Here is a 20,079-nt window from a genome sequence, read left to right on the forward strand (position 1 = left end):
GTGCAAGAATAAAGCATTTACTGAATGAATTTACGGAATGAAATTAATCTGAGATTTTATGGTTTGCTGAGTAGACGCGTGTAACCTTAAGTTCATACGTGGGACTGTTGTTTAGCCAAGCGGCAACTCCAAGACTACTGCTAGCGTAATGCTATGGATACCAACAAAACAGAAAATGCTAGCATAGTGCTTGAGGATACAACGTTGGATAGGGATAACTCTACGTCTGCCGACAAGTCGAGTGCCCTATCAGAAACCGAACTAGCAGCTATCAAAAACATGAGTTTATTTTTACCAGACTTGACAGTATATAGAATGTGAGAAAAGATCTTACTGTGCAGAGCAAGTTACACAGGGGGAAACTAGGCTCTCAACTACTGAAGGCAACATCACCAAGCTCCAAGCTAAAGGACAACAACTGGAAGGTCAAAGTAAAGATTTGTATGGCGGTGTTATTTAAGCAAAACAGCTGAGCAACTGTGACAGTGGAAATTATAGTTGTAGTAGAAAATTATTACACATAGCCTATATTAGAAATTTATATTAAAAATATTGCTCCAATAATACATTTTATAGATATGGAGAGAAAATACTGGACCTTGAAGCAAGATCAAAGAGCTCCTTCTAAAGGTTTGTGAGGTAGCAGAGGGCGAGACGTGCACCTTTCTAGAGAGCTGCATACCAGAGATGCTGGAGCTGTGCCCTCTCTATTGGTCCAAGAACTTAAACTATATAGATAGCAGAGAACAAAATTACAGGAAGTTGAGTTAGTTACATGCATTAAAGGTATAACAATGCATACAAACAAAGAAGAAGATGAGGAGAGAGGCACTCAGTGCATCATGGGAAGTCTCCTGGTAGTCTGGTCTATAGCAGCATAACTGAAAAATGGTTCAGGGCTAAACTGTTAATTTGCTCTTGCTGTATTTTGAATGTTTTACTTTTGTTTGATTTGATGAATGTGTGTATCAGTGCTATAGGGCCCTTCTCTTCTCAATTTACACCACCTCACCAGGGCCAATCATTTGCTTGCATGGCTTCTTTCACCCCTGCTATGCAGATGATACACAACTCTACCTATCCTTCCTGCCAGACGATTCCACTGTCTCTGCGCGGATCACAGACTGTCTCTTGGACATATCTGCATGGATGAAGGCTTCCCACCTTCAACTCAACCTTTCTAAGACTGAACTCTTGGTCATTCCTGCCATTCAATCTATCCACCATGATATCAAACTACAAATTGACTTCGCAACCATCACTCCAACCAGGGTGGTGAGAAACTTGGGTGTCATGATTGATGACCAGCTGTCCTTTTCAGACCATGTTGCTGCTGTCTCTCAGTTGTGCTGCTTTGCTCTATACAACATCAGAAAATCAGGCTCTACCTTACTCAGTAAGCCACCCAGCTTCTGGTACAGGCCATGGTTATCTCTCACCTATACTCTGCAATTCCCTCCTAGTAGGTCTTCCAGCTTGTGCGGTGAAACCCCTGCAAATGGGTTAGAACACAGCAGCTCGTCTGGTTTTTGATCAGCCCAAAAGGACTCATGTCACTCCATTACTCAGTTACCTCCACTAGCTACCCCTGGCCTCCCAAATCAAATTCAAGTCACTAATGCTTGCATACAGAGTGACTACTTGGTCTGCACCCATCTACCTAAACTCCATAATACAAGCTTATGTTCCTTCTCGACCACTGCGGTCCTCCAATGAACGCCGCCTGGCTCTGCCACAAAGCAATCTCATTCCCAGCTGTTCTCATCTTTGACACCACGATGGTGGAACGAGCTACCACATGCCATCAGAGCAGGGTTGTCCCTCTCTAAATTCAAGAAGCTCTTGAAATCTCATCTGTTTGGAGAACACTTTCTCTTATAACACCTAACCCCTAACGTGCACTTTCTGTTGCTTTGTACTGCATCTGCCAAATAAGTGTGTTTTTATTTTTTACATTCAAATTAAAAAAAATATTAAAAATAATCCAACAGTTGCACATACTTTGTTTATGTTAAACCACATTGTTTCTCTCCTTTATTTTCAGCTGTCAGTCTCTGCAGTGGACTGGCGTGTGGATAGCCAATGCAATACTAACTTCTATGACCATGCATACTCCTCTGTTAGGTATTGTATTATATAGCATTGTATCACTGAAAGAGTCATCAATCAGCCATTTTCATGGTTTAAGCATGTCATTACAGTTCCTTAACACGGGCCAGTAAATACTTGTGAATAGGTTCATTCTTTACTGAAGCAAAAAGCAACCATATGATTTTGTCACTGATATTTTGCAATATCTCCAAAGTCACAGACTTGAGCGCTCGTTATTTCATCTAAATCTGGCATAAGAGTGAAGTTTAAATGTTGTTGTGTACCTGTTAGCAATGCAAGAACATATGATTTAATTTTGATGTGACAGCTGGAATTTCTCGGCACTATGTTGTTGCTTCTCAAATTCAGCTCCCCATTTTATTGTTATTGTCTACGGACAAGATTTTAAGTCAGAGTCACATCGCATCATATTGTTTCCTTATCATTCATGTGGGCAATTTTACAAATGCAGCCTAAAATGTACTAGCACACACAATACTCTAAATACTAAAAATAGGTGCCATTCCCCAAGAATTTTAGCTTTTGATTCATGTAACCACTGTCTTCCTAATCTTAAATAGTCTTTATTAATTATATTAATTACAGCTGAATTCCATTGTTATGTTGTGATCATTTGTAAATACAAACTTCAAATACTAATTTTCCTGTAAATTGTTTCCACAGCTCACTGATTGATTCTTACACCAACAACCGTAGGAGTGAATGGAAGGTAGGAAACATCTCACAGCTGTTGCTGACATAAATGAACATTTTACAGTTTTATTATTACTTTGTTGCGTATATGTGTGATTATTTAGATTATTTTACCACTGGATTTCCACCTTTTCCTTATTATTTTGATGAAACACAGTAACTAAACACCTCTGTACCAAATTTGACAAAAGGTTCACATTAAAAGGGCGGATGATTAGATTTTGCAGCACCTTGCTGCCTAAATAAGATACACATGATTTTTATGGCTCATTAAATGTGTTTTGAATCTATAGTTAATAAAATGTAAGTTAAAGAACGTGCATATTCAAACCAATTCCAACCAGGCAGCTCATGAGCTCATATATGTTTTTTTATCAGTTTGGCTTAAATATAAATAGGTTTGTGTCGAGCGGCCTGGATGTGGGAGGAACACGGTCCAACGTGTATACGTTTGCTTCAGAAAAGCGCAGACAGGACCGCTTCTTTTTCAGCAGTCACAGTGTCACCTGCCGCCGTTATCGGTAGGGTGTACCACTGCATTCATTCAAGTTTAAGACAATTCCTATTAAGATAATACTATCATTATAATACTACTAAAATACTATTCTGTCTCTTTGTGTCTAGTTACCGTGTGTCCAAAAGACCGCCCCTCAGCTTTGAGTTCAGTAAGGATTTGGCCAGACTGCCAAGTGAATACAGCTCCTCCACCAGGGATGAGTACATGGACCTCATACATACCTATGGCACACACTACCTTCGCAAGGTTGTAACACACACATTTTAATTTCCCTTTTTCACAAATTAAAAACACCTATTTTCCCAACACATTCTCACTCCTGACTCACTCTCATATATTGACACTTAGTCAGGTACCTTTGGCGTCTCCCTGGGTACCCCTTTAGTGTCATTTTAGACGTTAATGGCTCCGCAGTAAAGTTAGCAACGCGTAGCAACAACAAATATGCAACATCCAGAAAAGTTAGCAATAATAAATATGCAACAAAGCTACGTCCCACCTTCTCTGTCCTGTACGCGCGCTGTCCTGCTACGTGGTGCGCACAGCCGCCATGAGGGGACGAGGGGCGTGGCGTGAGCACGGTGCTTGGTGTAGAGCTATGGAACGCTAAAAGGCTCACAATACGCCACTTTCCTACCCCGTTTTGTTAACTAAACAAACGGCGTAAAAAACGGCTATAATCATCAATCAATAGATGTTACAAGCTATAACCTAGAGTAGCTAAATATTTTTAGTAAATGTAGTCAATATACTTTATCAGTCTGGGACTTTTGTGTTGAGTTTTTCATGCTAGTCTGTGGTTACTTTATGCCTTTGGGTGGCTACGATCACAGTAAAGTAGATCAGTGCTGAATTAGTGTGATCTGTTCTTCTTCTGTACTGATTGGGTGACAACAGTTCAAATTTAGTGGCTGTAAAATCCACAGGGCGGAGCTCATTATCATTTTACAAAAGGCGTCTTGTAACTCGTTATGATGCGCATCATTGGGGACACTGAGCCCCGTAAAAAGCGGCGTTACATGAGCACATAGAGCGCCGGTTTTTTTTCGCCGCCTCCAGACCGACGAAAAATGCGTTGTTGTTTACACGAATTCCACTGCGCTTTTTAAGGCGTTTTGCTTTTTGGCGGCGTAAAAAGCGGCGTCCTGGCCGTTGAAACGGCGCTTTTTAAGCTGTTTTTTTAACAAAACGAGGTAGGAAATTGGCGTATTGTGAGCCTTTTAGCGTTCCATATTGGTCAAAGTATTATCACACTAGAAGGCGGGATTTAAAGAAAAACACGATAAACAAGTAATGGCGCAGCAGAAGCAGCAGGTAGGTAATCACAGCTCAGTGCAGCAAAGAACGTACACTTATATACTTAAATTAAATACTTAAAATATAAAATATAAATATAATTTCAGTTTTTAAATTGACAAACATCAACAGCCCTAACGCGCCGTACCCGGAGTCAGTAACTTTGTGACGTCATGTAACTTCCTGATTAACCTGTACTACAAAAGGTGGATGGGAGTTACCCAAGGTCGGTTGCCATGGCAATTAACGCTGCATCTCTAAATTGCTCCGAGCAGGTTATGTTCATGGTTAACTCGAGGTTACCCTGTATATGTGGACTACACACCACATCTGTACTTATTGTTAATGAGATAAAGTAAAGTTGAATATTAATAACCTATTTCATTTCAGCTGCCACTCAAGTGGAACAAGTTAGGATGAAATCTAAAAATATTTTATGAGGTAGCCTATGTATTAATACTCATCATCATTATCACTGAGTGCAGATGTGGTGTTGTTGCTGGCGCAGTGGATAAGACACGTAAGAGACCCGGGTTCAATTCCACTGTGTCACTGACCAAGATACTTAACCCCTAGTTGCTCCAGTAGCGTGCAACCTCTGATTCATAGCAATTGTAAGTTGTATAAAAAATTATGGCATGTAGCCCACCATAACTATGACGCTTTAGGGATGCCCAATGCATTACAAACTGACGCAGATGGGTCTTGACCAATGCATCTATATGTGACGAGTCAGGGAGTGAGAATGGGTTAATTTTCCAACACCATTGTACTTTATTTTAGGTTCACCTTGGAGGGCAAATCAAGCGAGTCACAGCTACACATACCTGTTTGTCCTCATTGAATGGGCTCACCGCAGATGAGGTATATGTAGCACACTGCCTGTGCAATTACAGCGTACACAATAACCAAAATGCATATTTGTAAACACACAAACAAACAGACACAAATGTAATCACACAGTTATTCAGAATTTTGGCCGAAATGAAAATATAATAGACATAACTATGTTTTCATATCATCACCTGAAAATAATAATTTTGTTTCCTTCGAATATAGTTTTTTTTTTTTTTTCACAACTCTGCCTCTGATTGGCCAGTACCCACCTCCGTTGGTAAGATCAGTTAAAGAGGTGATATTATGCTTTTGGCTTTTTCCCTCTCCTTTATTGAGTTACATTCCTTTTTATGCATGAAATCCATCAAGTCCACCCCAAAGGAGTTCCCATCTCCCACAGAAAACTCTGCTCTGGACTGTCTGTGACGACACAGGGATGAAAGCTAAACGCTCCTCATATAACACTCGCCAAGCGGCTACTCCAACACGCCCTCAAAAACACCGGTGGAAAAACACTGAGCTGCAGCAGACCTCTGCTTCTGATTGGCTAGTAGTCCTTAACTAGGAACTGTGCATGTGCAACTCCCAACAAAGATCATTTAGAGACAAGCTGTATCACTCCATAGCTAAAACGAAGCCTTCAAAGGGTGAAAAGAGGAGCTGCAGCAATGTAGTATGACAACAAATATGGTGTTTTTTGAAAATTAAACCATGTAAACCTGTTCTGGTCTAACCCATAAATAGGATTTTGAACCTGAAAATTAGCATAATACCACCTCATTAAGATTAGCGTTAGACTGGGATTAGGGCAGTGCTTTAAGTGGATAAGTCCCTGTGCTCCTCCTCATTCACATGTTTAACTTGAAAAGTTAGTAAGTCAGGTTTAAGTCAGTCAGAGACAGAGTAGGGGGCAGGAGTTGACACAAAGCCTGTATCCATCAAGTTAGAGTTGTCACAGATCTGGTGGGAAACATGTTGCACCATTATATTTCTACAGTAGCCCAGAATGGACAAACCAAACACTGACTCTAGATACGGTGTTTCACATTTTCGCAAGTTCCTGCAAATCCAGTGATTGCAGGGTTGGTGGTTACACTCCTGTCTTCTCCTAACGGCATGTTCATGTCCACACCTTTTTTGTTGTGCTGATCTATGAATTTCTGTGTGAGTGTGAGGCATTGTAATTCACCATTCACTGCTCTTGGTATAAAGGCATTGTTTAAATGCAGTCAGTTATCCATCATGTAACTAGCATCTTATTTCCTCTCCCGTCCTCTAGGTCCACTCCTGCTTATCACATGGTGTCTCTGTAGGCCTGGGGATGGTGACATTATCCGCTAGCCAACCATTTTGCAACAAAGTCCTACAGAACCAGGGCAGGAGTGACATATCCAGCTCTAGTCTCCATGAACATTACACAGAAGTTGTAGGAGGCAACGGTTGGTCTGGGGAGTTTTCACTCACTCATAATGACCAGGGGTACAGAAAATGGCTGAACACCATTACGGACCACCCGAATATTGTTTCATACCGCCTTAGGCCAATGTATGAGCTGATGCCAAATAAGACACAGAAGACAGGGATGAAAGTTGCCATAGAGGAATACTTAGAGGAAAACGCTGTGAAGCAGTCACCTAGAGAGCCAAACTGTGGATGGTACACTCCCAACCTGGATGCCAGCTGCTGTCCTAAAGACAACTTGTGGGGAAAACTGGTGGTGACCATCGTCCGAGCCTGGAATCTGTATGGAGATTATGCTGCCGCTGTCCCTACTGATGGGTGAGTAGAGTGAGGTCAGGGACTGACATCTGAAGATGGTATGTCAGACAACAATATTAATTCATCAGTTGCATCACTTGTTTTCTCCTATTCATAGCTATGTTAAGATGTGGTATGGTTCCATGTATCGGCAGACTCATGTAGTTGAGTCAGACAACCCCACGTGGAATGCTCGTTATGATCTTGGCAGGGTGAGTAAATCTTCTCATTACAGAAAAGCTCAAAAGAACACATGAGAAAATAACTTGAATCCCATAAAGCTATGGTCTGATGTAGGCCTACTTTTTGTGCTGTAGACTAGAGTTACTATTCTGTGTGCACCAAGAGAAGTGAAAAGCAATAAATATATATGTAATAGCCTTTATAATAAATAATGATTAGTGGTTATACTAAAGGCCAGTTATGTCAAATTATTTTAAGACTAAAAGAATAATAATAATAATAACTATAATAAATAATAATAATAAGTATATTTTGCGACTCACTTTAGCATTTGCGGAGAAACACAAAGAGAAGTATTGTGTTAGAAGACGCAGACATGGTAGATATGTTTTATAAGCATGGACCAGGTAAAGCAACAGTGAACACACCTGTTGGTGCCAGTGTCATTCGATACCACATTGGTCTCAATTGTTTCAATAGGCTATGTCATAAACAGCAAGCCTACACCACAAGCAGCTCACCTGCCGCTGTGAAAGTGGAACCAGAATATGTCCAAAAAGTACAGAAGCCCTAAGGGGCCATACATTCATACGTTTGAGCCCGACCGATATGGGTTTTTGGGGCCCAATGTCGATATTAAAGTGAAAAAGAGCCGATTTATGAGCCGATATTTTGATTTTGAGAATGATTTGGATAGTGTTGAAATGATATTGTAAGTTTTGGAGACTGATGAAGACTTAACATAGCATGGTTTATTGAGCCCGGTCAATGAGATACAGTGCCAAGTACATGTGAGAAATACCTAAAGCTATAATGTCAAACACTTATGGGATCAGTTAAATTACTCTAAGCTAGACTTGTCTTATCTTTCCCTGTTACATCAATTAAGACACCTAAGAAATATTCTTAACAGATAGTAGACCCATTTACTGTATAAACTACACTTAGAACAGGCCGATATTGAAAGCTGGTATGTCTGTGGGCTATAAAACCTTTTCCTAAATGTATTATGTCAATAAAATAGAATTCTGTCTCAAAAAGTGAACATGTAAACAATTTCACATCAATAAATATTTGCTGCTGGAAGGTGCAACTTCTTCAGCCATCTGTAAACAGAGAGAGTGAGAGAGAATAAGCATGTGTATTTCACTTTACACAAAATCTGCCATAATTGGCGTATGTAGCATATTCATACCTACTTCATCCCTTTACCAGCACTCTTTAATTCTAACCAAATCTACAAGAAACCATTTCTCATCATCGGTATAATTCATGCCCATGTTTGCCCACCAGAGGGCGACCAGCTGCAGCTCCCCTGTTAACTACACTGCCTCGCCACAAAAATCAGAGGAAAAAAATCAGCTGACTGGAGTTTACCAGAGCTTACAGACAGCATAGAAATACGCGGGAGGACTGTGTGAGCGGGGTCAGGGTATCTGTGGATAATCCGTAATTCGTATGTAATACAAAAACGAAAATACCGTTTATTCGTTTTTTGTTTCAAAACGAAAAACCAAATAACCGTTTTTTGTGACAGAATCAAAAAACGAAAAACCAACTAAAAGGGCCCGTTTTTCGTTTTTTGGTCATTCATTTTATCGTTATTCCTTTTGGAACAAATAATGAAGAGAGTCTGTGAACTTCAGTCAATTCGTTTCTCGTTATAAACCAAAAACGGAAGTCACGTGGTCTATTCCTTCTTTGGAAGGGATAGTAACCAGTAAAGCCTTCAAAATCAAAGTAGCCCATGTACCATGCATGTAGTTAGGAAGGTGATTTTAGACTAAAACTAAATTAAAATAACGTTTTTTTAGTAAAACTAAAGTAGCACTGGGTTTAGTTAACTGAAATAAAAACAATAAATAATAAAATGATAACTGTTAAGCTGTTAGGGAGAATTAAACATTTGTAAGACCATTGGTGACCTGTAACTTCAGATTAGGACAATTTAACTAATTTTATATGTAGCTTAGGATCGCAGTTAGCCTGTTTATTTAAGTTTATATTATTTAATTCCTATTTTAGTTTCTGAACACATATAACATATAAGATTTTTAAGCCTTCTTGCTGTGTGTGAGCTCCACCAGCAGAGGGCACTCTGCCCCCTTCTGTGCACGAGTCCTTCTGTGGCGCCAACAAACAACAAGCTTTTGACCTTTTGACTTGTGTTTCTATCACAGAGAAGGCTGCACTGCGACCAGACGAGGCTAATCACTGAGCTTGAAGGGTGTGCAGAACTTCACCTGCCTCCAGCTTCTCTTTCTGTGGAGCTGCTAAAAACTCTCAGCTTCCACCATCTGCTGTTATGTGTCAAAACAAAACTCTTCCAAAACAAATCTATAAAGTTGAATAATTTTTATTTTCCTTTGCATTTTTTCCAGTGTAATGTACTTAGTATGTTAGTTAAGTAGATTAAATATTTTAATGCAGCCTGTAGTTGTCATTAGTTATGTAGGCAGACTTATGTGTGAAGAGCCGGAGGTTGCCGCTTGGTGAAACCTGGTGAGCATTACTGAGAGTCAGAAAGCATCTCCTCTGGCTCTGGGCTTTAAGACTTTTACTGCCTTTCTTGGCTTTAATTCTGATTTGATGAGCCACCAGGGGAAGCTCTGCACTGTTTGAACCCGTGTAAAGTAAAATAAAAGTGAAACTGAGTCCCAAGACAGGTGATGTGAGCCTGTGCAGGTTTGAGGACTGATGATAGTATCAAGGCTGGCCCCATCACCTACCATCACGCTCTGTTCAGATAAATGCTGGACTGTCAGGACAAAGCAGAACACCACTCCTTCCTCCAGCACCAGAGAAGGGCCCTGTTGGCACTTTCACATATTTACATCATGATTTATGGTAACAACAACACCTTGTAACTGTGGCACTGCCTTTGTGCATAAGGAAATGTAAATACATGGTGACCTGTACTAGACCCAGCTCCAACCTGTCCACCCTACCCGGGTCACCCTCCTTTAGGACCAATCACCTTCACCCTCTTTACAGACAGCATCTCACATGTGGAGCCTGATACTTGAGGCTTTCAGCATTACAAGAAAATAATTGTTTCTAAACCATTTACATTGGATTTATTTAAAGGAATTAGAGACAAATCTGCTGTTTCCTTGGTCGTCCTGTCTGTTTCCTGGAGGGTGAGTGTAATATGTGATGGTAACTGGATCGAGTTCATCTTCCTGATCATTTGGTGGGTTCTGTGTTTGTAGCAATTTGTTTTCCAAAGTATGTCCAGGCCTGTCAGTGTGGTTCTGTCTTTATCCCTGCAGACATGCTGCAGCATTAAGACAGTGTGAGGGACGTGTGTGGACAGATTGATTCAATGCTGCATGTTGCTTGTTTTGTGGGACGTTTGATATGTTAAGAGGAAGAGACCTCAGTCCTGCTCTGAGTCTGCTGGTTTGTATCAGATGTGAGAAAATGTCATTAGAAGTTGCTGTTGGTATTCTGTGATGTGACAGAAGGAACAGGTTTTTCTTCTGAATTAATCCAACGCAGGTTAATGTCAGGGGCAACTGGACTTGGTTGAAGAAGATCTTCAACCAAGTCCAGTGAGAATCTTCATAGACTTCTGAATTAATGGCCTAATGTCCAAATAAAGCTCGGTGTCCATCTGACTGATGACTCCTCAGATTGTTACCTGGCAGTAAAGGCTGCTCTGGAGAACACTGAACAATGTGCTCAGACTTTCTCATCTGTTTAGGGGAGTTTGGCCTTTAGTAAAAACTGTTTGTGTATTGAGAGCTAGCTGCTTAATAACTCTGATAAAACTAAATATTAACCGATGGTTCGAGTTTGATAACAAGGCTAGCAGTTTAAATGTAATCTTGTATATCACTGACTTAGTTAGCCTGTGTGGTTATCCATTTTCTTGTTGTGATAGTAGGCTTTCGGCCTGGTAATGCCACAATCTAGTTTCACTAACTCTTAATGCATTGTGTCGCAGTGTGGTCAGGGAGCAGGTTAGGATTTTGGATGGTAGGCCTCGAGGATGATGCATAATTGTTTTAACTTTTGTGTTTTTATAACAGGCATTTTAAGTCACCAAGACCCTGTAGACTGCATGGCCTGTTTTGCTAGAGTTCACCACAGAGGCGGCCGTGGAGGTTGATACACTGAGTTGCCTTAAACATCTGCTCCTTGAATGAGGTGGAGTCAGAGCTGGTGGATGATTTACTGCATTAGTTGTGGGTTGTATAGCCACTGCTGTTTTGTCTGCCTGATCAACTGCTGATTTTTGTGAGACTCTGTTACAGGTGGATGGGCCCTGTGAATGTTTTTGCTAGGTTCTGCTAAGGGTGGGGCAGTTTGCTTTTGTTGGGCTGCGTGACTTCCCTCAGCCCTTCTCCCTCTTCTTCCAGTGTTCTGACAGGGTGGTGGACTGTGGTGGACTGTGGGAGCCCCTCTTCCCTTCACTGCATGTCGTGGTGTGTGTATATGACAGCTGTGTGCGGACCTTTAACTGAGCCGTGTGGTGTTTTATGTGTGTGACTTGCTGTCTTTAGTGGTGGCGCACACCTGTGGGTGGTGGTGTCACAGCATCCTGGTGGCAATTTTGCTTTGGTAACAGTTTGCTTTTATCCTTTAGCATCTCTGCAGCATTGGCCTTAACATCTTGTTGGTTTATTGTTTGAGCTTGTGTAGTTAATAAAATTGCCCAAAACCTGATCTTTAAATTTTGATGTTTCATAAATCACCTTTCCAGTCGAAATGCAAGTCTCTCTGGTAAAGAGATGCTCTGTAAAAAAATAAATAAATAAAATCCAATGGGTTAAAATGAGACATTATATCATGGATCTGTTCCCAAGCTTGCTTATTTGCTTGTAGCGCTATGCTAACCTTTCTCCTAAGGAGGACAGTAGTCCAAAAACGTTCAAGTAGCACAGAATTAATTTATAACGATATTATATACATATTTATAATATGCCTGAGCTCGTTCTCTTCGTGTGCAATGACAATTTTATGATGTGAAGACTACTGGATCTGAACGCTCGACATGGGCCTCCAAATGTTAAAGCTTTTTAACATACTGATTTTGCCACATGCACAAACCACCCACGCCACACTTTATATAAACTAGATTTGTGAACATTATTTAAAGTATATCAATAACATCTGTAAAGCAAATGTAAAACAGAACAAGGAGGATGTGTTGCTCTCAGGAGGAGGCTGTATCGGCACAATGACATCCTTGCTCTGGCTAAATCTACATCTGTCCACTGCAGAGGCTCTAAACACAGCCTGGAAGGGGGAACTTGTATAAATGACTATTAGTATAATATAACATTAACATTACAACAACATTTACAGTAGGTTTTAGTCTTCACTCACACATTATGCTTGTAAATCATTTAAGGGCATATATGCAAGTGAAAGAGTTGCACTGCAGATCCCTGCTTCACTGTACTGTTGTACATAAAAGCCTACTGTATATGATATAAATGTATTAAAAGACATAAGTTGACATTATCCTTATCCACAAAAACGGTGCCACAATTACAAGGTGTGGTTACCATAAATCATGATGTAAATATCTGAAAGTGACAACCGGGCCCTTTTATGGTGTGGGAGGAAGGAGTGGTGTGCTGCTTCGTCCTGCCAGTCCAGCATTTATTTGAAGAGAGTGATAGTAGGTCCCCGCGACCCTGTACGCAGGATAAGCGGTTGACGATGGATGGATGAATGGTGATAGTAGGTGACTTGGGCCAGCCTTGCTACTATCATCAGTCCTTAAACCCTGCACAGGCTCACATCCTCCAGGCATTGGGGAAACTTTGGGAGGTCCTGAGATGAGTACCAGGAGAAAAACTAAATGACTCAACTTAACATTTTATTTTACTTTACACGGTTATGAACAGTACAGAGCACGGCCTTTCCCTGGTGGTTCATCAAACAGAACTAAACCCCAAAAAGGCAGTAAAAGATCCCAGAGCCAGAGGAGATGCTTTTTGACTCGCATTAATTCTAGCAGGTTTCACACACAAGTAGGCCTACATAACTAATGAGAACTACAGGCTGCATTAAAAATATTTTATCTACTAACTTATATATAATTAGTATATTACACTGGGGATAATAGCAAAGGAAAATAAAAAGTTTACAACTCTACAGATTTGTTTTGGAAGAGTTTTGTTTTGACACATAACAGTAGATGGTGGAAGCTGAGAGTTTTTAACAGCTATAGCACCATAGAAAGAAGCTGGGAGGCAGGTGAAGTTCTGCACACCCTTCAAACTCAATGATTAGCTTCCTTTGGTAGCAGTGCAGCCTTCTCTTTGATATAAACACAAGTCAAAAGGTCAAAACCTTGTTGCCTGTTGGTGCCACAGAAGGGGGCAGAGTGACCTCTGTTGGTTGAGCTTCCACATAGCAAGAAGGCCTATAAAGATATTAAGAAACTAAAATGAATTGAATAATATAAACTTAAATGAATAGGCTAAGTGCTGTCCTAAGCTACATATAACATTAGTTCACTTGTCTTAATCTGAAGTTATAGGTCACCAATAGCCTTACAAATGTTCAAATGAGTTATATATATATATATATATATATATTATATATATATAATATATATATATATATTAATTTCAGTTAATTAAAGTGTTTTTTCACACCCAGTGCTACTTTAGTTTTACCAAAAAAACTTTATTTTAGTTTAGTTTTAGTCTAAAATCACCTTTCTAATTACATGTCACACGGGCTACTTTTATTTTGAAGATTTTACTGGTTGCTTTTGCTTCCAAAGAAGGAATAGACCACGTGACTTCCGTTTTTGGTTTATAACAAAAAACAAGTTGACTGAAGTTCACAGACTCTCTTCATTCTTTGTTCAAAAAGGAATAACAATAAAATGAATCGCCAAAACCGAAAAACGGGCCGATTTTAGTTGGTTTTTCGTTTTTTGATTCTGAAACCAAAAACGGTTATTTGGTTTTTCATTTTGAAACAAAAACAGATAAACTGTATTTTCGTTTTTGTATTACAAATGAATTACGGATTCCAGAGATACCCACCGGGTCTGTACGTTTTACATATCTTGGTCGCGGACCGTTATTTGAATCTGGTTTAGTCGTTTTTCGTTTTTGGATTTAGAAACCATAAACAGGAGAACGGCTCTTTTTTCCGTTTCTTCGTTATTGGTTTGAAACGACAAACGCAAAAAAGGTGGTTTTCTCGTTTATTCGTTTATTGGTTCAAACGAAAAACAAACTATCAGGACGTACACGGACCTAACGTCATAATTAAACTAGTTTCTGATGTATTCTAAATATATCCACGAGCCGCCTGTCTGCAGTTAGTCAGCGTGTCTGAAATGATTAAACCAGAGCGGACATGTAAATAAACGTGAGCTGAACAAGAATCTAACACGGCTTCCTGTAGCTCCTCTTTTTGTGATGTTGTAGATGTGAAACGCTGTAGTCAGAGCTGTAACATGCTGGTTATAGTTACAGTTAAATGAAATCTCAAAGTTGCAAGTCCTTGTTGTAGACAGTCATGTAGTATAAGATGCATTCAACAGCAGCTCACTGTATCATAGACCGCATGAATTATACCGATGATGAGAAATGGTTTCTTGTAGATTTGGTTAGAATTAAAGAGTGCTGGTAAAGGGATGAACTAGGTGTGCTACATTGAAATTATGGCAGATTATGTGTAAAGTGAAATACACATGCTTATTCTCTCTCACTCTCTCTGTTTACAGATGGCTGAAAAAGTTGCACCTTCCAGCAGCAGATATTTTTGATGTGAAATTGTTTACATGTTCACTTTTTGAGACTGTATTCTATTTTATTAACATAATCATTCGAAAAAGGTTTTATAGCCACAGACATACCAGCTTTCAATATCGTAATACCTGTTCTAAGTGTAGTTTTACAGTAAAGAGGCCTACTATCCAAATCATTCTCAAAATCTAAATATCGGCTCATAAATCGGCTCTTTTTCACTTTAATATCGGCATCTGCCCCCAAAAACCCATATCGGTTGGGCTGTAATTTGATTTTCCTTTAGGTTTTGACATTTTGCAGAGTAAGACTCCTGTGATTTTGTTTGCTTTTGTTCTAATAATAGAACGTGCAGTTACTTTTTCACCAGGTGTCTCCCATCCTTACTTTTGTTACTTAACATCACTGGTTACTCCCTAATACCCTACTGGGACATAACACTTAGAAAAAAACCTCTTGGAGTGATGCCTGACACCCAACAGGAAGTCGGCCATTTTGAATTTAATGATAATTTTTGGCGATCTACACCGTTTTGCTGTGCAGTCTAAATCGATTGATTATTAGGAGTTGTACAAACTGTAAGTTTTTCGTCAAAGGGTATGTCCGTGGCATGGCGTTGAAAATAGATGATTCACCATGAAACAGGAAGTTGTTATAACTTTAGTGTATATGCTCACATCTGTACCAAATTTGACATGTTTGATGGTCCCACCCTGAACACATACATACCAAAATTCAGTTATAGTCATAGAGCCACCCTGGCAACAGGAAGTAAGCTGTGTGTGATAATCATCACATGATGTTTCACGATGTGTTACACACTTGATGAAGTGGAACAAAACGTATAATTACCTGGCGTTCTCTAGCGCCATATATGGGAAACAGGAACGTTTAACTCCTACCTGTAGTGTCCAAATTTAGCAGAGCTGAGGCGTCTGCGTCGTCTGCAGCACAGCTGCTACAAGCTTCACGTGTGAGAGTCCGTGCAACACTGCTTGCAGCTTTTATTTTTCAGTTTTCTTGAGATCTCGAGTTATTTTTCATTATCTCGAAAATACAAATGTTGTTTTTCCAAGATAACGGGATAACTTTCTCTACGTAACATTAATGGGCGTCACTTATAAAGACTGTTTATACGGTTACAGCTTTATCAGTGGCCTATCGCATTTAATTCATTATTGTCTATTTAAGATCTTGAATTAATTAAAATGTCATTATCTCAGGAAAACAACATTTTGTTGTGGATTTTGGGTCCTAGTGGAATTATGTTCCTGTTTAGACTCATCCTAGTGTGTGTGTTAGTGTTTATCCCTCCCTGCCCCTGTATTCTCTTTTAGATTCTGTTGGTATGTTCCTGCTTTATGTTGTCTGTTGTATTTTGGAATACTCGTCCTTGTGTATTGTCACTACTTTACTTCCTGTTTTATTTTTCAATCATTGGTGTTTGGTGTTTTATCTAGCTTTGTTTCTTGTTTGCCTTGATTCCTCATGTGTTCACCTGTGACTAATTACAGTGCCTGCTTGTGTGTGTGGTGTGTCCCAGTACATTTTTCCCTCTGTTGTGTTCAGTCTTTGTTGCGTTACAGTTGTATGTTCTGCTTTGTGCTCTGTTTCCCCCTGGATTTCTGGATTGTTTCAATTCATTTAAATTCAATTAAGATGTACATTTTTGACGTCTATTTTGCATTAATAAAAAATCTTGCTCATTTCGTATTTTATGAAATGCTGTCAAAACACATTCAGGCTATGCAGCTAATAGCCTAATGAAAAACTAAATTTTAAACTAGGCTACATTTATTTGTTTCAGCACCACAGTCATCTTCCAACCAGAAATTTTCACATCATATCCAACATGATATGTTCCAATCAGTGTGACTACAATATATGTAGTCACACTGATTGGTTTGATATATCAAAGATTACTGTTCATTGATCAGTTTTATACAGATTAGTGTAAACAGTGATTACTGCAGTAATGTAGGTCACGGTAAGTGTTTTTGTGCATCTGTTGCCAACCTGACAGCTGCCTAAATGTCCAGAGTCTCAGTGCTATAAAAGGACAGTATAGCTTATAGATTTTATTCTGTGCTGAGGATAAATCCACGATGTCCAAAGATAACTCTCTGTCCATACATTGATGACAGATTGATCATTAAAGTGGTCATGTTCAAGATCATGTTCGGGTTAAAAACTAATAGCCTATCTATCCGCGATATCGATGTTTCTAAAGACGTAATTGCATTCCCATATGTGCTTTGACAGTATGAATTAGGAAATCTCAGACAGCTGCTTCAGCCTCTGGAGGATGGGAGGAGTCAGAGAGAAACTCCGCGTTTGTTGAAGTAAACCTCCTCCCGAGGAGGTTGGTTCACAGAGTAAGTTGCCGGGGTTACTGATTTAGGGTTCTGATCTCGGTCTCTAAAACCGAAAACCCAGCATTTCCCTCATCTCAGGCTTAAGAGAGTTTTCACTAAATCCACTTTCTGAAATGGGGCTCAGGGCTAGACCGCACTCTATGATGTTATTTACAGAAACCAAGCAATTCCCACCAAGAGCAAGCACTATGCGACAGAGGCAAGGAAAAACTTCCTTTTTAGTGGCAGCCATCTGCCTCTGGTTGAGGGTAAGAGAAAAGGGCGAGAGAGAGACATAAAGAGGGTGACAGGGGAGCAGCCTACACAATATACACACAGAGGTACAGACAGTAAAGGTAATGTTGCTATAGACTGAATGAATAATGGTACAGATATTTGTAGTAATGTTAATGATAATAACAATAGGACTAGTAACAATAATTGTAGCAGAGCATGTCCAGGAGGAACACGGGGGCAACAGGTGACCCCACCCACAGATCCAGACTCCGCAGCTCCAGAGCCAGAAACACCTGCAGGAAGTGATAGGAGGAGAGGGACGAGGAATCACAAGACTACCAGAAAGGGGAGAAGCCGAGTTACTAACATGCATTAATGGGATGAGGTTGCATACAGAGAGAGAAAAGTAGAGGAGAGAGGAGCTCAGTGCATCAAGGGAAACCCCCCGGCAGTCTAGGCCTATAGCAGCATAACTAAGGGATGGTTCAGGACTCACCTGAGCCAGCCCTAACTATAAGCTTTATCAAAGAGGAAAGTCTTAAGCCTACTCTTAAATGTGGAGATGGTGTCTGCCTCCTGAACCCAAACTGGAACCTGGTTCCACAGGAGAGGAGCTTGATAGCTGAACGCTCTGGCTCCTCTACTTTTGGAGACTCTAGGAACCACAAGTAACCCTGCATTCTGGGAGCGCAGTGCTCTGGTGGGGTAGTAAGGTACTATGAGCTCTTTAAGATAAGATGGTGCCTGACCATTAGAGCTTTGTAGGTAAGAAGATGATTTTAAATTCTATTCTGGATTTTACTGGAAGCCAATGCAGAGAAGCTAAAACAGGAGAAATATGATCTCTTTTCCTGGTTCCTGTCAGAACACGTGCTGCAGCATTCTGGATCAGCTGAAGAGTCTTAATGGACTTTTTTGGGCAGCCTGATAAAAAAGGAATTGCAGTAATCCAGCCTAGAAGTAACAAATGCATGGACTAGTTTTTCTGCATCAATTTTAGACAGGATGTTCCCGATTTTCGCAATATTACGTAGGTGAAAAAAGGCGGTCCCTGATATTTGCTAAATGTGAGAGTTAAACGACATTTCCTGATCAAAGATAATGACAGATTCCTCACAGTGGTGCTGGAGGCCAGGGCGATGCCATCAATGGAAACCTATCTTTAGATAATGCGTCATGGAGGTGCGTGGGCCCCAGTACAATAACTTTTTTAACAGTTTTATCTGAGTTTAACATTAGAAATTACACGTCATCCAGGTTTTAACATCCTGAAGGCACATTTGGAGTTTAGCTGACTAATGAGTATCATCTGGCTTGATCAATAGATATAACTGAGTATCATCTGGCTTGATCGATAGATCAACAACATGTTTATTTCAGCATTAAACGTTGAAATGTATATTGTAATGGGCTGTATGTTAACTTATTGGGAGAGAACTGGTAGTTCTATGTAAAATCAGATGTTGAGCACCCCCATATCGCCAAATGGCATGATCCTAGTTTCACTGCGAAGCTTCGACTGTGAGATTGTCGAATCAGGCTCCGCCCATTGAAGCATCGAATCTTCGACTATTGGGGATCAGCCCTACTCTGGATGATCCATAAACCTCGGAATTTTAACATTTAATAATATTTTTAATAGTATTTCAATTATATTTATATTTTCTTTATGAAGGTGAGAACAAACTTGGATTTGAAGCTCGAGATCTGGGACTCGGACTTGCAATATGATGACCTTCTGGGATCATGTAACAGGAGTTTGATGGAGGGACAAACACAATCTACTGCCCGGCCGATCCAGGCTACTTGGAGGTCAAGTACACTCTCACCTGCGACCCTTATCTGACTGGAAATAAGTGTCAACGTTATAAACCATCTCCACAGTGAGAAATGTATTTTGAGGCTTTGAATGTTTGTTTGGTCACTCGTTTAACAAGAGAAGGTGCACAAGAATTGTTAACTTTGTTAGTTCAAGAGGATGCTTCAGCAGCGCTAATGTGATTTGCAGATTAGGTTTCCATCTGGCTCAGTGTGACCGTTTGCTCGCCTACAATGACCACAGTGCTGCTGTATGCATATTTCATAGGCTGGATACAAATTACAGGGGCACCATAAAAAAATATATTTTTTTGAAAAAAAAAAGTGCTTAGAAGTGTAATGAACCAGTCACACTGGTACACTGACACACGACAATGTTATATGTCAAATGTCTGTGGAACTCATACAGTATTTTCTTAAGACATCACATATTTACTTTTCTCTTTTACTTATGATTATTTTAAATCATCATTGTGTTTGGTTTCCAACTCATTTTCATTTAAATTTAGGCTGTGAGCACAAACTTTTTGGATGTAAACATTAATCA

The 20,079-nt window shown here is 39.9% G+C and overlaps 1 protein-coding gene across 1 annotated transcript; it reads left to right on the forward strand.

The window, feature by feature from the left end:
- Window positions 1-2,044: 2,044 nt before the first annotated feature.
- Window positions 2,045-19,655, forward strand: LOC119911248 (perforin-1-like; the record flags this gene model as incomplete). The annotated part of the gene is made up of 8 exons (XM_038730062.1): window positions 2,045-2,124; window positions 2,776-2,821; window positions 3,184-3,326; window positions 3,430-3,568; window positions 5,402-5,482; window positions 6,735-7,234; window positions 7,332-7,425; window positions 19,390-19,655. Coding segments are annotated over 8 exons (1,254 nt in total), but the record flags the coding sequence as incomplete, so codon positions are not given.
- Window positions 19,656-20,079: the final 424 nt, after the last annotated feature.

This window comes from Micropterus salmoides, unplaced genomic scaffold (genome assembly GCF_014851395.1).
Source record: "Micropterus salmoides isolate LMB-PRFRI ecotype aquatic unplaced genomic scaffold, ASM1485139v1 Ms_hic_scaffold_1982, whole genome shotgun sequence".
In the NCBI taxonomy this organism is placed as follows: domain Eukaryota; kingdom Metazoa; phylum Chordata; class Actinopteri; order Centrarchiformes; family Centrarchidae; genus Micropterus; species Micropterus salmoides.